At 32.8% G+C, this 16602-nt stretch overlaps 3 protein-coding genes across 3 annotated transcripts; all 3 read left to right on the top strand.

Annotated features, from left to right (window-relative positions):
• Positions 1–1583: 1583 nt before the first annotated feature.
• Tsp_00656 (N-acetyl-D-glucosamine kinase) lies at positions 1584–4330 on the top strand. Its single transcript, XM_003376400.1, has 11 exons — positions 1584–1610; positions 1643–1675; positions 2041–2046; positions 2129–2284; positions 2347–2445; positions 2496–2637; positions 2797–2907; positions 3138–3338; positions 3408–3569; positions 3812–3969; positions 4325–4330. The coding sequence occupies exons 1-11, from the start codon at positions 1584–1586 to the stop codon at positions 4328–4330; spliced, it is 1101 nt and encodes a 366-aa protein (XP_003376448.1).
• Positions 4331–5044: 714 nt separating this feature from the next.
• Tsp_00657 (conserved hypothetical protein) lies at positions 5045–5811 on the top strand. Its single transcript, XM_003376399.1, has 5 exons — positions 5045–5111; positions 5346–5384; positions 5435–5535; positions 5573–5674; positions 5725–5811. The coding sequence occupies exons 1-5, from the start codon at positions 5045–5047 to the stop codon at positions 5809–5811; spliced, it is 396 nt and encodes a 131-aa protein (XP_003376447.1).
• A 1558-nt stretch (positions 5812–7369) lies between these two features.
• On the top strand, positions 7370–16154 carry Tsp_00658 (ATP-dependent RNA helicase abstrakt). The gene is made up of 38 exons (XM_003376398.1): positions 7370–7609; positions 7674–7785; positions 7934–7995; positions 8058–8381; positions 8448–8627; positions 8701–9222; positions 9290–9496; positions 9567–9782; positions 9874–9973; positions 10009–10118; positions 10203–10282; positions 10392–10560; positions 10614–10745; positions 10806–10952; positions 11006–11211; positions 11292–11379; positions 11455–11586; positions 11636–11778; positions 11805–12010; positions 12099–12163; positions 12234–12440; positions 12661–12792; positions 12871–12984; positions 13018–13139; positions 13467–13527; positions 13589–13711; positions 13738–13921; positions 13980–14054; positions 14128–14306; positions 14442–14533; positions 14602–14755; positions 14866–15002; positions 15065–15200; positions 15298–15477; positions 15504–15572; positions 15642–15744; positions 15821–15970; positions 16105–16154. Exons 1-38 carry the CDS (start codon positions 7370–7372, stop codon positions 16152–16154), a joined length of 5709 nt encoding a protein of 1902 aa, XP_003376446.1.
• The last annotated feature ends 448 nt before the right edge of the window (positions 16155–16602 follow it).

Here is a 16602-nt window from a genome sequence, read left to right as displayed (position 1 = left end):
AATGAAGTGGTTGTTGAAATGTTCGACCAAATGGAAAAGTAAATGAAAAGTCGTTCAAAGTTATATAAGCCCCGACACATAATAAAAATGCAGAGCTGAAGAAATCTAAGTTAAAATATATAACTATAAACATTTTTCAATTAAACAATAAAGAATGTGTGAAAAAATAATCAAAAGATTTCATAAAATAACTTAACATTAAAAAAAACAGGGAACGTTCATCAACTACGCATTTTAATCTGAGTATACAGCACATATTTCAATTTAATAAAATAAAACTTACCAATGAAGATCAAGCAATATTAGTTTCACCGTAGGTCATGTGCTGAAGTTAGCTGAAAATACCAAGTACAACAGCATGAAAGGTCAAAATATTTTAAATACAAATGGAGAAAAAATGATACAAAAAGATATAAAAAATGTATACAAGTCACAAAATTAAATGTAAAAATATGCTTATCTCAGTAATATATTTCCAAATAAAGTCAAGAGGCGGAATCTATATACTGTAGCACAAAATGATGATGAAGTCAGTGTCGCAAAATGAATCATTTAAAGTTTATGATACATATCATTTAAATAAAATAGTGTTATTCCACTCTAAAAATAAAATTTTATTGTATGATAATATTAAATAAAAACATATTCATTAAAATGGTGAAATTATTTTGAAGAAAGAACAGTCGTTATGCCATAATAAATAGCAAAGATTTTAAATATTTTAGTGAATTTTTAACATATAATCTTTTACATTAATATTTAACCTGAAAAAACTAAAGCAACAGTTTTCCTTAGTAACTACATTTTCTTTGGCATACTGTAATGTTTACATTTGAAAAAGTTTTGCTTGGAAGGTAACAAACACTAATTTCACTTAAGCATCAAATATTTTTATAGTAATATATTAATACATTAATATAACAATGCATTAAAATTTTAAGTGTACTGGTTCGAGATTTCTATGTAGCCTACTTTGAAAATTTAACTTTCGACGCACGACTATACAAAGGGAATTTTGTCAAATATTGAAAATAATAGACTTTTTGCATTCAAATCCAAATTGATAATATACATGCCCTGCATTTCATAAAAATAACAGCATAGAAGTAACAGAAATACTAAAATAAGTTTTAATAAATGAAATCTGAAATGCAAGTTATTCTATTAATCAGATTAAGACAAATCTACGAGAGTATAATATGTATATAACAACGTAATACAGTAATATAAAGGGATCAATATACTTTCATACATATATGAGCAAAATAGTAGTATTCATTCAAAATAATAATTAGCTTCTACGGATGATGCAACATCATCTTCTTCTTCTTCTTCATCATTAGGAGATGCATTTGAATATGATGCAACTGAAGATGTATACTCTTCTGCTGGAGTGCGGTCGTCGAAATCGTCTTCGTGTTGTTGAACTACAGCTATTTCTTCAACATCTTCACCTGATCCATCTCTGATTTCAAACCGCTCGACTTCAAATGGTTGTTTAGGATTATACATTCCCACCGGAAACTCAACTTCATACAGTTGTGAAGAGCGAGTACTTTCTTCTGTTTCAGATTGAATATTATATGTTCCATGAACAAAGTTCTTCGGCAGTATTTTAACAGATTCCACATAGAAGTTAAAGCTAGGTACATCAAAAGGAGGAACACCGGCCATGGTTTATTATATGTAAATTTTAGTGTAAAATTTTAGCATAAGTACCGTATGATTTCACCTTGATTTGCTTACAAAATTTTGTTACCAAATCGATTACAGTAATTTTGAAGTAAATAATTATTTTGAAAATACTTAAAGGTGTAAAGACTGTTTTATTTAAACAGTATATTTTTAAAATTTATTTGCATTGATAATCAGTATTTTTAAAGTATGTTTTTGTATCGTTTTTTTAATAAAAATTTCGACTGAAAATACTGTTCCGTAGAATTAATGATGCATTTCAGTAGGTAAAAATTTATTTGCATGAAATGCAATGCTAACGAAATGCAAGTTAAAATCTTTTATCAATATGTTTTAAAATTTTAGAATGTTGTAAATATAATTGCCATAGCTTCTAAATTTAACAATTTTTGAAACAAATTTTTAGATAAAAAATTTTGTCAAATATATTAAGCATGGACATCGCAGACGATTAGAATTAGAACTTGTTTTTACAATGTCTATCTATTACGCTGGAGTGGATGGGGGAGCCACAAAGACAACGCTTATACTAATGAATGAAAAAGGAACTATTCTAGCACATTGTACTGGTGCCGGTACGAACATTTACGTAAGCGTTTGGTATTTTTATTTGTAACATTGATTCTTTAAAATCTTTAAAATTATTTTCAGCTATGTTCATCTATTCTGGTTTTTGAGGTTGTCGTTGATTTGATATACAGCGCATTGAAAATTGCTGATTTACCAAAAAATACAAAATTATCAATTTTGGTATTAAAAATAATTTGCTTCATATATATTGCTATTTCTGAAATTAATAGGCACTGGCGATGAGTGGAGCCGAAGATCAAGAAAGAAATGAAAAATTCGTCGCCGAATTTTCTGTAGCTTATCCCGCGATAACTGAAAGTGTGGTCATAATTAGTGATTCTCATAGTGCTCTTCTTACTGCGTTTGATGAAAGTAAGCGAATAGAAACTAGAGCATTATTTGCTGCTTTTAATTAAGTTATAAGCATATAAACGGCTATATCATATATAGAGGTTAAGTTTCATTTGCATTAAGATATAAAAGTACATTGTTCTGTGTGTGATTATTTTATTTTTTTTCTTCCCTCTATAGATGGCATTGTTTTGATATCTGGTACTGGATCGAGTTGTCGTGCCATTGATATCACAGGTCGCCTTTTGGGTTGTGGAGGATGGGGACATTTAATCGGTGATGATGGATCAGGTATATTTCCTTTCACATCATAAATTATAACGTAATCATGAGTGTTTTGTTTCCTTGTCATATGTTAATTGAAGTTTTGCGATTATGCTACGTAAATACATTAAATAAATATGTTATTTAAATTTGCTTATGCAGCCGCTATGTATTTTATATTCATATTAGATTTATATTTATTAGCGTATATTTAATAGAAAATGCATTAGTAAAAAGATATCACACAAATCTTTTAGCATATTGGATAAGCACAAAAGCCATTCGCAAAGTATTTGCTATTGAAGAGGGTTTGGAAATATCATCTCATGATGCTAGTCGTATAAAGGCGAAACTTCTCCATCATTTCCAGTTATCGCGAAAAGAGCAGATTTTTGAATTGTTATACGATAATTTTTCCAAAGCTAAAATAGCATCATTTTGCGAATTTCTTGCTGAAGGTAAAGAAAGAAGAAAGAAGCATTATTCAAAAGCGGGTTTTGTAATATGCAATTTTTTAGCTTCATCAGAAAACGGGGATGAGTTAATATTAGAAATATTTGCGGAAGCTGGTAAAATTCTCGGTGCTCATATACTGGCAATTGTTTCAGCAATGCATCTAGAAAATTCTCCAAAATTGGAAGTTCTAATTATGGGTTCAGTTTGGAAAAGTTTCGATTTACTTAAGAAAGGTATTTTTAAATTACTTTTTCAATGATAATTAAAGGTAGTTTTTCAAATTAACTTGTAACACTCGAAATTCATTGTTAATTTATGTAAAATGTATATTAAATTTTTTTTGTTACGGTAAATAAGTTTCAAATTTTTTATCCCAAATTTAGTTGATTTTCTTTATTAATGAAAGAGGGTAATTTTAAGTTAAAAATTTATTTTAATAAACATAAAATGATGATTTGTTTTGAATTTATTGAAGGATTTCTGAATGGCTTGATGCAAAGGCATGATAAAGATCCAGTTATAAAAGAGATCGTATTGTATGAATTAACGGTTTCGCCTGCTATTGGTGCTTGCAGATTGGCAGCGAAGAAGGCGAATTGTTCATTTCCAATTTCTGTTTCAGAATGTCGCAGAGTTTTTTGTCATTTGCATATGTAAAGTAATACTGAATACTGATTAGAAATTAAACATTTTGAAAGCACTGCTTTGATGATTAATTACAAACAGTGGGATTTTAAAATAATTTATTATTTTTATCAGTCTTTTAATAATAACAATTAATAAACTTATGCTTGAAGAATTGGTTAATGTTATTATTAATGTAATATAGACTATCATTCCGTTATAATGAGGTGTTTTCAAATAAGGTAATTTTATTCACTGCATTTTACTGATGCTTCTACTTAGGGGATTTATTATTCTTTTTCAATCTAGAAACTACAATTTTAACGACAAAATACAAATTACTATTTTTTATTATGTTATAAAGCTTTGATAGTTATAAAAACATGGAAAACAATATTTTTATGCAACAAATGTGAAACTGAATGTGAACAATTAAAGTTATGATTATTTGAAAAGCACTAATAATGAGAATTTTATTATTGTTGACATTTCATTGAATACATAAAAAAAGTGCAACTAAGTTTTGACATTGCATTTCGAAGCAAATTAACATACCGCTTTTATATTTTATTTGATGATTGCTTATCAAAACTAATTGTACATATCCACTGTTTTTCATTTTCTCGTTGTCATGTTCATTATGAAAATGTCACTGCGATTTGATTGATTTTCAGCGGTTATAAAAGGGAAAATCGTCGGATCATATTGATATCATTTCATGATGCTTTTAACATTAATTGATATTGATATGAATGACTGACTTTTTATGACTAAAATCCCAATTCTGACTGAATAAAATGAAAAATATTATTGATGCTATCATAAAATCGAAATCTGACCTATCCGGACGCAATACATACGGCCACTCAGAGATAACGTGCTAAAAAGCAATTAATTACACAGATTTCATACTTTAAAAGTAACTAAAAATTAATTTAAAATTCCAAACTTACATCATACAGTTCGTTGTTTTTCAAACTATTTTATCAATAAAACAATCGTTTATGTTATTGTTACTTGATTTCTTTTTGATTCTGTAAATGTGCAATTTTGACATTCTTATTTCAAATAACGAAAATATAGCATGCTACACTTCATTTTAAAAAATCACAAATTAAGAAGTGCTTACTTTTCGAAAAGATTTAATTCAGGTAAACATAAATGTAATAACCTGAGAAATAATTAATATAAAGGAAATTTTTACTTGAAAATTTAACTTTCTAATACTAAATGCCTTGTTGTCAGATATTTTAAAAAATATTTTTCAAATTGAAGCGTGAACAATTGTAAAGATGGTTTTGTTTTTATTTTGAACACGCGTCAAAATTATAATATTGGTAATGTATGGAATTAGGAAGAATATGCTCTTTAATATTTTATATAAGTTCCGTGTAGTTCAGTGTATAATGTAGCACAGGTTTACAGTAAGTTTTGCGTTTTATCAATTTCATCTTAACGTAAACTCAAACTTTAGGAATAGGAAGCATTTTTCAAGACGAAGATGTAAATACAGCGATCCAAAAACGTCGCCTTCTGGCCCGTATATTGGGCGATGATGTAGTAGAAAATTATTCTGTTATTTCTACATTTTAAAAATGAAATTTTATTTTAGAGGTACGAACCGAAAATATATAAACAAGGAAAAGGTACACGGGAGGAGCCAAATATTATTTTATCATCTTGTCAAAAGCGGTATATTGGATGTTTATGTATGGTTCAGAAATGCATGATAATTACGTTTTTAAAAATTCAAAAAATTTCCAGGCGATGCTAATCAAACAGAAGCAAAATATATGTGCCTTGAGAAAGGTGTGGACAAACAGTGCGCTTGCGGCTATTGGTTCAAATTGATAGACGATGATTTAAATGACTTTTGACTTTTTCTTGTTTACTTTTTTCATTGTTTCAAAATAACAAAAGATATTACAAAACGCTGAACAGTTTCTTTCATGATCATGAGCATAATGATACCAATTTTGTGTGTTTTAAAGAAGAATAGATTAAGAAATGGAAAATTGATCATAAAAAAGATGTAATATTTTTATGCATAGTTCTGCAAAATTCATTTTATAAAAGTGCAACAGTGGTTTAAATGCAGAAAGTGGAAAGAGCATTATAGCATTTTGATTTGAAATTCTTGTTATTTGCAAATTTGTTTTTTTAAGAAATGCATTTTGACTTAATAAAAATGACATCGGTTTCAATATTTTTTTCTGCAGTTTCTCATTATTTAATGCACGAAGATTTAAAATAAATCTTGCATTTAAAAATGTCATACTGTAGCTTATTCGTTTTGCTCATCATGTTTTGAAATTTTTATATTGTTCTGACAATTAAACTTTCAAATTTAGAACATTTTTTGTATACGGTAAGTATTAATTGAGTTTGAACTGACTTGAGAATTTACAAATAAGTTTACGTATTGTAGTTTAGATTTTATTGAGAAGGCGAACAAAACAACTTATTACGTGTATTTTGAAAATAGCATATTTTAGCTAATTTTATTGATTGTGATACATGATTTATTTTCAATTCTATGTGTTCATTATTGAGCAAACATCTGTTTTTCATTTCATCATAATCATTGCTCGTATTTTTATTGTATTGTATTGTATTCTTGGAGTAGTATTTTTGTTTTCTACCGAACATTTGAAAGTATCATACATTATCATTTTCTTTTACAACTGTAACGCTAGTTTGAAGTTATGTTTTAGTAAATTATTTTTCAACTAATTTTGAAAACATTTTGAAACTACGTTTGTGAATTATAAAAACGGTTAAAGTTTGTATTGTAGTTTAAAGTTTTTGTGTAAAGTTGTTGCCAGTTTCTTGTCAGTAAAATGATTGCAAATGAATATTACTTTTATTTGCGGTTTTGCTATAAAAATGTTTCGTATTATGTGTATTGACTTGTGAATCAATATTGTCAAGTATATTTATTTGTATAATATATTTAGTGGAATATTTAATTTTCAGTGTAGTTATGCGTTGTGAAAGACATTTAAGCACATGTTGCAGCACAATTTTCATTGATAAAGTGGCGTTTGAATTTCTTGAGTGAAATTAATTTCATTTGTTATGCACTTCGTTAATAATTACTAATAGATATGCATAGGTGTTTATCATGAAAGTTACGGTGAAAGTTAAAATTGTTATAATATTGTAAACAGGATAAAATGCCGAATTCAAGTATGCTTTAACTGGAAAGACGTGACATTTTCAATCGTTTTTATATTCGTTTTTGATATAAGTGTATATAGTGCATAGTGGGTTATTAGTTTTATTTTTTTGTAAATAAAAGCTACAAAAATATTTCAACGATGATGTGAAAATGTGAATGAAATATAATGAAAATGGTTGCATTTTTTGTTAGTTGTAAAATTGAATAAAATATATTTATTTAGTTTAAATGTCATCATCGCAACTTTTGGACAACAGCAATAGTAATCTGCGCGTTGGAGATCGAGTTTGTTTAAGTGACAAGCGTCTTCTTGGAATCGTTGCCTACGTGGGAACGACGCAGTTTTCACCAGGAAAATGGATCGGTGTGATATTGGATGAACCGAAAGGCAAAAACAACGGCCTGGTTCAAGGCAAGGAATATTTTCGATGCGAAGCCAATCATGGAATTTTTGTTCGTCCGGCACAAGTGAATTTCGAATTAATTATATTTTTTTTCATTTGTAAAAATTATTGGAATTTTTGAAATTCAGGTGAAATTGATTGAAAATGAACCTGTCGGTGCGGAAAATTCTAAAACATTAAATCCGTCGACGACATCCGGTTTACCTAGGCCGAAAGGTGATCCAAAATTTGTAAAAAAGGGTATGCCATGTGATGTAGTTGAAGAGATTTCCCAAATATTTTCGATTAGTTTATTCGGTTGAGATGTTTTGTTTTGATGAAATATATTTTCACTAGATATATTTGCATGTGGATGTGTATATTTCAATAAGTGAAATGAAAGTTTCAGAAATTGCCCGTCCAACACCGTCGTCCGGGTCGAAGCAGACATCCGCCAGAGAGCCTCAGCTTGTTTTTGTACGAATACGGCATAAAATGCCAAATATTGAATTGATTTTGTGCTTGTGTTTCAGAAACCTCGTCCATTTGTCAAACAGAGCGCGTCGTTGGAAAAAGTGGCACCGACTGAGGGTTCGGGATCCGACACGCAACGCATGTGTCAGTCGGATGTGGTGGCGTTGGATGATCGCAAGCAGGAAGTTGAAGATGTGGAAGTGAGTCGGACCACGGAAGATGAAAAGGATCTCAGTTGTAGTGGAACTGCAATATCGGCTGAATTGGTTGATTCGAAACGAACAGAGGTGGCAAATTTGAATGATGACCACCATCATCACACGATGAATGAAGAGGGAAAACAACGGTTGAGTGTCAGTAAACAAGTTGCTCTTTTGGAACGGGTGAATATACATATATATATATTTTTGGTTTTCTTTGTTTATTCAAATGATCATTGTTGTTTTCAGGAAATCAACGCGGCCGAAAAGCAGTCGGTCTCGTTGAGCATGGCCGAAGGTGTTGAGTTGGAATATTTGAAAAGTGAAGTGAAAGATTTGTCTGAAAAATTGGAAACTTTGCGCGCCAAGCGACACGAAGACAAGCAAAAGTTGATCGACTACGAGAGGTGCAAAATTCAATTGCAACAGGTAGAAATTGATTGATCAACTGTGGAATTTATTTGTATATATATATATAATTTCATTTTCTGTGTGTTTTCAGTTGACCGAATATAAGAACCGAATGGTCGAGGTGCATTCGGAATTGCAGAGACAATTGCAACAGGCGAAGAAAGAAGCCCGTGAAGCGATCGAATCCAGAGAAGCATATTCGGAAGAAATGGCCGGCGTGTCCGAGGCGATCGAAATGGCTACTTTGGACAAAGAGATGGCCGAAGAGAGGGCCGAGATGCTTTGCCAAGAGTTGGATGTGGTGAAAGATCGGGTTCGGGAGTTGGAGGTCGAGTTGGAAATTTTGAAAAATGAACTGAACGCAAATGGAGCGCCGAATTCCGAAACGCCAACGCCCTATCAAATTAAACAGCTCGAACAGCAGAACGACCGGATGAAAGAGGCGTTGGTCAAAGTGCGCGACTTGTCGGTCCAAGAACGAGCGACCAACGAACGTTTGAACAAGGAGTTGGGCGTTTTGAAAGCGGATATGGCCGAATTGCAGAAAAAATACGACCGTTTGAAAATTGCCGAAGAAGATTTTGAAAATCAAATCACCGAACTCAAAGATCAGGTTGATCTCATTAAATTTCATCATCGGTATATTTTAATGGTCGAACAATACCATAGTCGTCTTGCAGGTCGATGCTGCTGTTGGTGCCGAAGAGATGGTGGAACATTTGACTGCGAAAAATTTGAGTCTCGAAGAAGAACTCCGAACATTGATGGAAACGATTGAAGATTTCGAGCAGATGCGTGTTGTCGACGAAGAATTGCAAGAAAGTTCTCGCGAAACTGAGAAAGAACTACGTTTGGAACTCGACCGGATGCACGGCCAAATTACCGAGGTTTGATGGTGATTCTATTCTATGCAGTTGATCAAAATATGAATTATGAAATTATGCTGCTACTTTTCAGCTCAAACAACAATTGCAGTTGGCAAATTCCAGGATGGCCGATCGTGAGTCGATCATTGCGAAATTTAGGCAACAGACTGCCAGTTTGTTGGAGCAGATTCAAAATTACAAAGATCAGTTGTCAATTTTGACTGAACCGAAGAAAAATATTTCGAATGAAAATGACGATTCGACAAATGACCGGTCACTGTCGGCTACTTCACGTCAAATGTCCGAAGTATGTGTGTAAATTTATCCGTTGTGATTTTGAAACTGCTGCTATATATTACAATGGAGTCGTAGTGGGATGAGGGGTTTTGCATTTTCAGATTGTCGACAGTCAACTGTGCAAAATTGAACTAGACGATAGTCGTAGGGAAAATCAGTTTTTGCGTATCTTTTTCTCGGATGATTTTACCAACACTGGCGGTGAGTACTTTTTTTTTGTTTCTTCTTTTTTTCAGCTTTTTTCATTTTATTCCTTTCAGGTGATAGTGATTGCATTTCGGTAAATTTGGTATTTACGAGGATGATTGAAAAAGCCAAACTTCTAATCAAACATGTGAATGGAATTGTAAGTAGCACTGATTTCAAAAATACATAAAATATATACGCATATGTAGAGAATACAATAAATTCTGTTTGTTGCTGTCTTTAGTTTCCAAGAGTTCCACAAGGTGTTCAACGAGAGCATCTTTTCTTGTCGCACAAAGGCGAGCAGTGGAGTTATTCGTTGAAGTTCATTTATCATTTGCATTGTTTAATTGCTGTTCTAAGAAAATGTGAAAAGTGAATTGTTTCATTATAAACGTTATTATCTTTTTCACTTTAAACTATTTTTTTTCAGTGCTCTCAGTCGATGCAGCGTTGAACGTTTGAACAAAGTTGCTCAATTGCGCTCTGAAATTACAGCTCAAGAACGATTATTATCTTATTATTTCAATCTTTTGAAAGAGAACAATTTAGATGAAAATAGTTCTTTGCGAAATATGGAAAAATTGTTAGCATTTTTTAAGGTATAATTGTTGATAATGTTATTGTTTTATTTGATTTTATTTTTTATGTTTAGCAATTTTGCGAAACAAATTACACAGCAGAGCAGTTCGATTCGAATGCAGTTTTGATTGATATGCTTTTATCTTTACTGTCGGTTGTTTCTTGGTTGCAATTCGAGCTCCAACGTGCTAAACTTTATCTCACCGTAAGCTGTAATTAATTAATTCAATTTATCAGGTGTTTCTTTTATTGTTTTCTTTATCAGGATACCAGTGGCAGTGAAAAGCTGTTGGAATTGTTCAACAAGATGTCGAACAGCGTTGGCGATATGGAACAATTTCTCGTATTGGCCAAGACGAAAGTTCCAAAAGGCGACGATCTCGTCGTCGACCACACCTCCTCTCATGTTGGAGTTTTTTGTTTCACCGATGAAGGCATTTGCATAGCTGTTTTGAAATTATTTAGCTTTTGGACTCGATGAGTGAAAATGTGTATGCGGTTGAAAATGTGGCGAAAATACTGAACCAGTGTTGCGCCAAGGCCGCTTCACAAGCCAGCATGCTTCCTGACGTGCATGGAATCGACGCTTCAATGATGGAAGAATTTTTGAACGATTCCTACTTGGAAATAATGCGACCGGAGAAAAATGAATCGACAGAATCATTTTTCGAGTAATATCTCTCTCTCTCTCACTTTCTCTCTATAATGGTTAATATTTAAAAGGAAAAAAATTTATTATTTTCTTTTCAAGATTTCACCTGAAAAATGTTGTCCAGTATTGTGAACAATTGTGCAATACGTTTGACGAAAATTTGAAAAAGAAGTCAGCGGAGGAGAAAGTGAATTTCAAAGATTCAAAAATAAATAAATATGGTTTTTTATTAAAAAAATAATTTTTCTCTTCTAATTTTAAGCAACAATTTCCACCGATTCTCGAACGTGCTCATATTCGAAAGGAGAATATTGCCGAATGCGAACGTTTGAGGAAAGAAATTGAAAAAAAAGATCGCGATATAATGGAAATAAAGCGAGCTTTGAAATTGAAGGTTTGTTTAATAGTGTGAAATTAAAATTAAAAAAAAATTCCCTTCTCAGGCAGAAGAAATTTCTGAAATGCACGTCAGAAAGGAAATTGCCGAGAAACGACTGGCGGATTCAGGAAAAGAAGGCGACGAACGTGTTGTCCGTTTGCAGAACAAATTGGCCGAAGTGCAACATGATTACAAAAATAAAGAACGGTATACTTGCTTTTTCAGCCTTGTAGACGGCATGCGTGGAGTGTGTGCATGCTGATGCTAATGCTAATGCTAATGTTGATGCTGTTTAGTCATTATGAGCAGACGATGGATTCGTTGCAGCAGGAGTTGGACAGTTTGGAAAAGGAGAATGCAAGTTTGAAGGAACGGATTGTCGTTCTTTCCAAGAAGCAACTGTTGATCGGTGTCACCAAGCCGTTGGCAGCAGTTTCAAGTGTGTAATTTTTTTCGAGCATCCTGAGCACCAAAATTGATAATATCTGTATTGAGGAAAAGTGTTTTTTTACTATTTTTTCTTTCAGATTCTCCACTATCTACTAGTGCATCGGTGCAGGACCAACATGAAGGTGGTTTTATGATTGATCAGGTGAGATGCGAGTTGGCTTTTTTGTTAGCTTGTTGTTGTTGTTGATTCTCATCAGATGAAACACTTTCAGTATGTGATGCAGCATTGGAAATCGGCTCAAGCATCCGAGGTTGGCAAGCGAATGCAAAGTGCAATGGAATCGATGAAACCGTTGAATATTCCCAAAAAGCACTCCGGAAGGTCTTCGATATTTTGCGGTATTGAGTCGGATCAGTTGAGTCACAAACGTCACGACGAAATCAACCAGCTACTTCGTGAAGTTGATCGTTTTCATAAAGTATGATTTCCAAAAATCTTTTGGACTATTCTTTGTTTTTTTTTGAAACATTCCGGCGTCACTGTATTGAATACGATTGAAGAAAGATCAAACAAAAAGAGATAAAGCAATATAAATTTGCATATAATTGTACTGTACATGTAGATGACGCAAATTTTTTGCTTAGTTTTACATTTTTAATTCTAGTTCAGACTTGTAAAAAAAATCGTTTCTCTTTCAGGAACTTCGAAAATTTTTGTCAGAAAACATGATCGTTAGCATCAGAAATACTGCAACATCGCCTGATATTGTTTGGTCGAAATACTACAGACAGCTGCATCGGTGGAATTCATTAATTAATTGGAAAAATCATGTTAGTCTGTGATTATTGAGAATTTTTTCCACTTTTTTTAAATTGCAAAAAAAGGGCTTATTTTATTGTAATTTTTAGCTCAAATCTAAAATTCAGCAGTGCATTGTTGCGCAAGGCTATCCAGCTGAAGCTGCAGGCGATCTTTCATCTTTTGCATTCTTTGAGGCAAGTTGTGAAGAAAGTGTTGATTTGGTTTCATTTTTTGCTAATTGTAATTTTTTGCAGAATGAACGCAAAAAACCGTTTTGCTCTGTAACTGTTCCGTGTTCTGATTCGAAAGGAAAAGTTTTGCCAATTGCTGCTACAAATGATGAAATTCGCAATTTCTTTTCACATTTGGCGGCCAAGTGCAATTTGTCCATTTGAAGGCGGTGCCTCGATTCGAATTTTGATTAAACTTTTTTCCCATTTTTACAAGCTTTTTCCTTTTTATTCTATTCTGCACCGATGCAGTTTAAAAGTTGATATAATTGCTTAGCAGAGGAGGACGGGGCTTTTGTCTGATGTTGTTCACTGATTGCTGCTTTCATTTTCTGTAGTAAATTCTGCATTCTTTGATGATGGATTCGTTTTCTGTTTTGCACTGGTTTTTCATATTTCCCCATATGTTGGTACTTTTTAGTTATTGTTATTTTATTCGCTAATTTTGATTTTAATATTCAATCATTAAATAGCGCGTTCACTGACTGGTATATAATGGATGAAACAGGAAAAGAGTTGAAAAGTTACAGGAGGGTAAGTTCGTTTACTGTTTTATAATTGAGTATTTATTTATTTATTTATTCATTCATTGTAGAAAACAGAGTCCGAATCGGATTCGTTGTTAGCAACGGACGATGAAGATTATGTACCGTATGTACCGTTGAAGAAGCGTCGTGAGCAGCAGGCTTGTTTGCATTTTAATTTTGAAAACGTGCACGTTTGTGCTTACTCTTTTATTTATAGTTGGTTAAAATTGGATTATTGAATCGAAATAGTGGAACTGAGGGCGTTGGTTCGACTGCCAAAATGGTCGAATCAGAATCTTCAGCTGTGGACAGCGCAAAAAAATACGGCCGTACTATAGAATTTGAGAGATCAGCTGTTACATTGCTTGAACAGCACACCGAACTGAAAAAGCAGACCGAATGTATGCACTGATCAGTTTGATTTTGGCATTTTATTGTGAAAATGGCATCGAATTTCAGCGCATAAAGAAGATGCAATCGAAAAGAAGCTCAAAGAGGAAGAACAGTTGTTGGAAAGCTTTGCTGGAAGAACAGGTGAGCAAATGCATTTATTGTATATATTAAAATTTATTTATACGTAATAATGAATCCATTATTTGGTTTGTAGCATTGATGGCTGCGGCGGAAATAGCTAAAGATGTGAAATATGTCGAAGCTATTAGAACTGGATGGCAACCGCCGAGATATGTTGAGAATTTGACTTATGAGCAAATCGTGCGATTTCGAAAACTTCACGGCATCCTTGCCGAAGGAGAAAATATTCCAGCACCACTGAGAAGTTTCAGAGTATTTTATTTTTGCATATAACAATGCATCTTTTTATAATTTTTTATAAATTATTTTTAAATTCATTTTTTAAAGCTTATTTCATGCAGATGCAGATTATGATCTTGTTAAATTGCTTTTGTTGTCACATTTTAGGAAATGAAATTTCCAAAATCAATTTTATCCGCGTTGACGAAAAAGAACATAACTGTTCCAACTCCAATTCAGATGCAAGGCCTTCCAATAGCGTATTTTATTTCAATTTGCACATATTGATTCGTATTTATTTCTCTTTTTATTTGTGCGTATATTTCAGTTTGAAAGGTAGGGATATGATCGGCATTGCGTACACAGGATCAGGAAAGACTCTTGTTTTTGTGTTGCCTTTAATTATGTTCTGCATGGAACAACAAATTCGCTTGCCATTCATTGATAACGAAGGTCCATATGGATTAATCGTCGTTCCTTCAGTAAGTGAAAGCCGTTGCTGGTTAATTAGCGTGCTCTAATAAAAAAGTTTTCAGTTTAAATGTTTTGATTAAAAATTTTAATATTCAAAGGTATTTTTTGCGTATTTTAGAGAGAATTGGCAAAACAAATTTACGATATTGTTTGTTATTATTGTGAGGCCCTGTATGCGGATAATTTACCGAAACTGCGCGTATGTCTTTGCATCGGTGGTGTCTCGCTTTCAGAACAACTTTCCACAGCCAGGAGGTGAGTTTCAGCCGAGTTGATGGATTGAGAATAGTATTTTGATTGCGGTTGAAAATTTGTAGAGGAGTGCACATTGTAGTAGCCACACCCGGAAGATTTATTGAAATACTTTCCAAGAAAGTTTTGACATTGGACAGTTGTCGTTATTTGTGCATGGATGAAGCGGATCGTATGATTGATCTTGGATTTGAAGAAGATGTGCGGACGATTTTTTCATTTTTCAAGGTGCAGATGGGCATTAATTTTTAAATTCCATTCCCAGTGAAAGTAATTAGTTGTACAAGTTGAATTTCAGGGCCAACGTCAAACGTTGCTCTTTTCTGCTACAATGCCCAGAAAGATTCAAAATTTTGCCAAAAGTGCACTGGTGCAGCCGATTGTAGTGAACGTGGGACGTGCAGGCGCGGCGAATTTGAATGTTCTTCAAGATGTAGTCAATTTTGTGCTTCTAAACGACAGAGTTGTTGATCAAATTGTAAATTTTTTTAAAATTATTTTCAGGTGGAATACGTAAGAAATGAAGACAAACTGATGCAAATTTTATCTGCCTTAGAAAAAACACCGCCTCCTGTAAAAAATATTTTTTTACAAAAAAATATTGCGATAAATTTAAATTTATTTTTGATATTTTCTTCTCAGGTGCTGATATTTGCGGAAAAGAAAGATGACGTGGACAGAATTTTAGAATATTTGTTACTCAAAGGTTTGCAAGCGGTGGCCATTCACGGTGGCAAAGGTGTGCGTTTTTGCCTTGTGCATGACCGGTGGTTTGTAGAATTGAACATGCAAATTTTTTTGTTTTGTTTACTTTTCAACAGATCAACAAGAACGTCTTACGGCATTAACCAGCTTTCAATTCGGGGCGAAAGATATTTTAGTTGCAACAGACGTTGCTTCCAAAGGACTCGACTTCCCCCAAATACAGCACGTCATCAATTACGATTTACCTGACGATATTGAAAATTACGGTATGCTTTTATTTATTTATTTGTTGAAATTGAGCGAAAAGAGAGTTATTTTTTATGCAAGCAAAACAAGTTTGCTTTGTTTTATTTATCAATCGTTTCGCGTAATTTGAATGCAATTTAAAATTTCCATTCAGCCCTCGATGTATTCAGTGGGGTCAACAATGACTCCTTCTACTTGAACTGAATAAACTTAATGTCGACGCCACGAAATCGCTTGATGTTTTGACTAGTTTCCTTTTGGACAATTTATTATTATAAAAAAGCAATGAAAACTTTTTTCGAGTCACTCAACAAGAAATATTTGGCCTACAGTTTGCCGCAAACTGTAGATTTGTAAATTGCAGTGCTCTACTGTTGGATAATGCAGCTGTAATTTTTACAGTTATATGCAATGCGCTTATAAAGCAGATTGACTAATCTCAGCAGTCTGGATATGTGTATTAAGCACTTAAATTTTGTGACTTGTGTGACACACTGTATTCACATTTACTCCTACACATTATAAAAATCTACTGTATTGAGTGCAAGGAAATCGAAATGAAACACATCTCTTGATATATCTAAACTGGGCGACTTTTCTTGTAGAACATTTTTCACAAATTTATATCAAATTCAGTCATTACAATCGAGGG

Source organism: Trichinella spiralis, assembly GCF_000181795.1.
Source record: "Trichinella spiralis strain ISS 195 chromosome Unknown Scfld4, whole genome shotgun sequence".
Lineage (NCBI taxonomy): Eukaryota > Metazoa > Nematoda > Enoplea > Trichinellida > Trichinellidae > Trichinella > Trichinella spiralis.
This window is presented reverse-complemented; position numbering and strand designations above follow the sequence as displayed.

Bases quoted from the DNA above. Each gene is read 5' to 3' on its own strand.
- Tsp_00656 (XM_003376400.1), top strand. From the start codon at position 1,584: ATGTTCCATGAACAAAGTTCTTCGGCA. The intron at 2,446-2,495 runs GTATTAAAAATA...TGAAATTAATAG, and splicing joins ATACAAAATTATCAATTTTG to GCACTGGCGATGAGTGGAGC. The intron at 2,908-3,137 runs GTATATTTCCTT...CAAATCTTTTAG, and splicing joins AATCGGTGATGATGGATCAG to CATATTGGATAAGCACAAAA.
- Tsp_00657 (XM_003376399.1), top strand. From the start codon at position 5,045: ATGCTACACTTCATTTTAAAAAATCACAAATTAAGAAGTGCTTACTTT. The intron at 5,385-5,434 runs GTAAGTTTTGCG...CTCAAACTTTAG, and splicing joins TAATGTAGCACAGGTTTACA to GAATAGGAAGCATTTTTCAA. The intron at 5,675-5,724 runs GTTCAGAAATGC...AAAAATTTCCAG, and splicing joins ATATTGGATGTTTATGTATG to GCGATGCTAATCAAACAGAA.
- Tsp_00658 (XM_003376398.1), top strand. From the start codon at position 7,370: ATGTCATCATCGCAACTTTTGGACAACAGCAATAGTAATCTGCGCGTT. The intron at 9,497-9,566 runs GTTTGATGGTGA...GCTACTTTTCAG, and splicing joins TGCACGGCCAAATTACCGAG to CTCAAACAACAATTGCAGTT. The intron at 14,534-14,601 runs GTATTTTATTTC...CGTATATTTCAG, and splicing joins ATGCAAGGCCTTCCAATAGC to TTTGAAAGGTAGGGATATGA.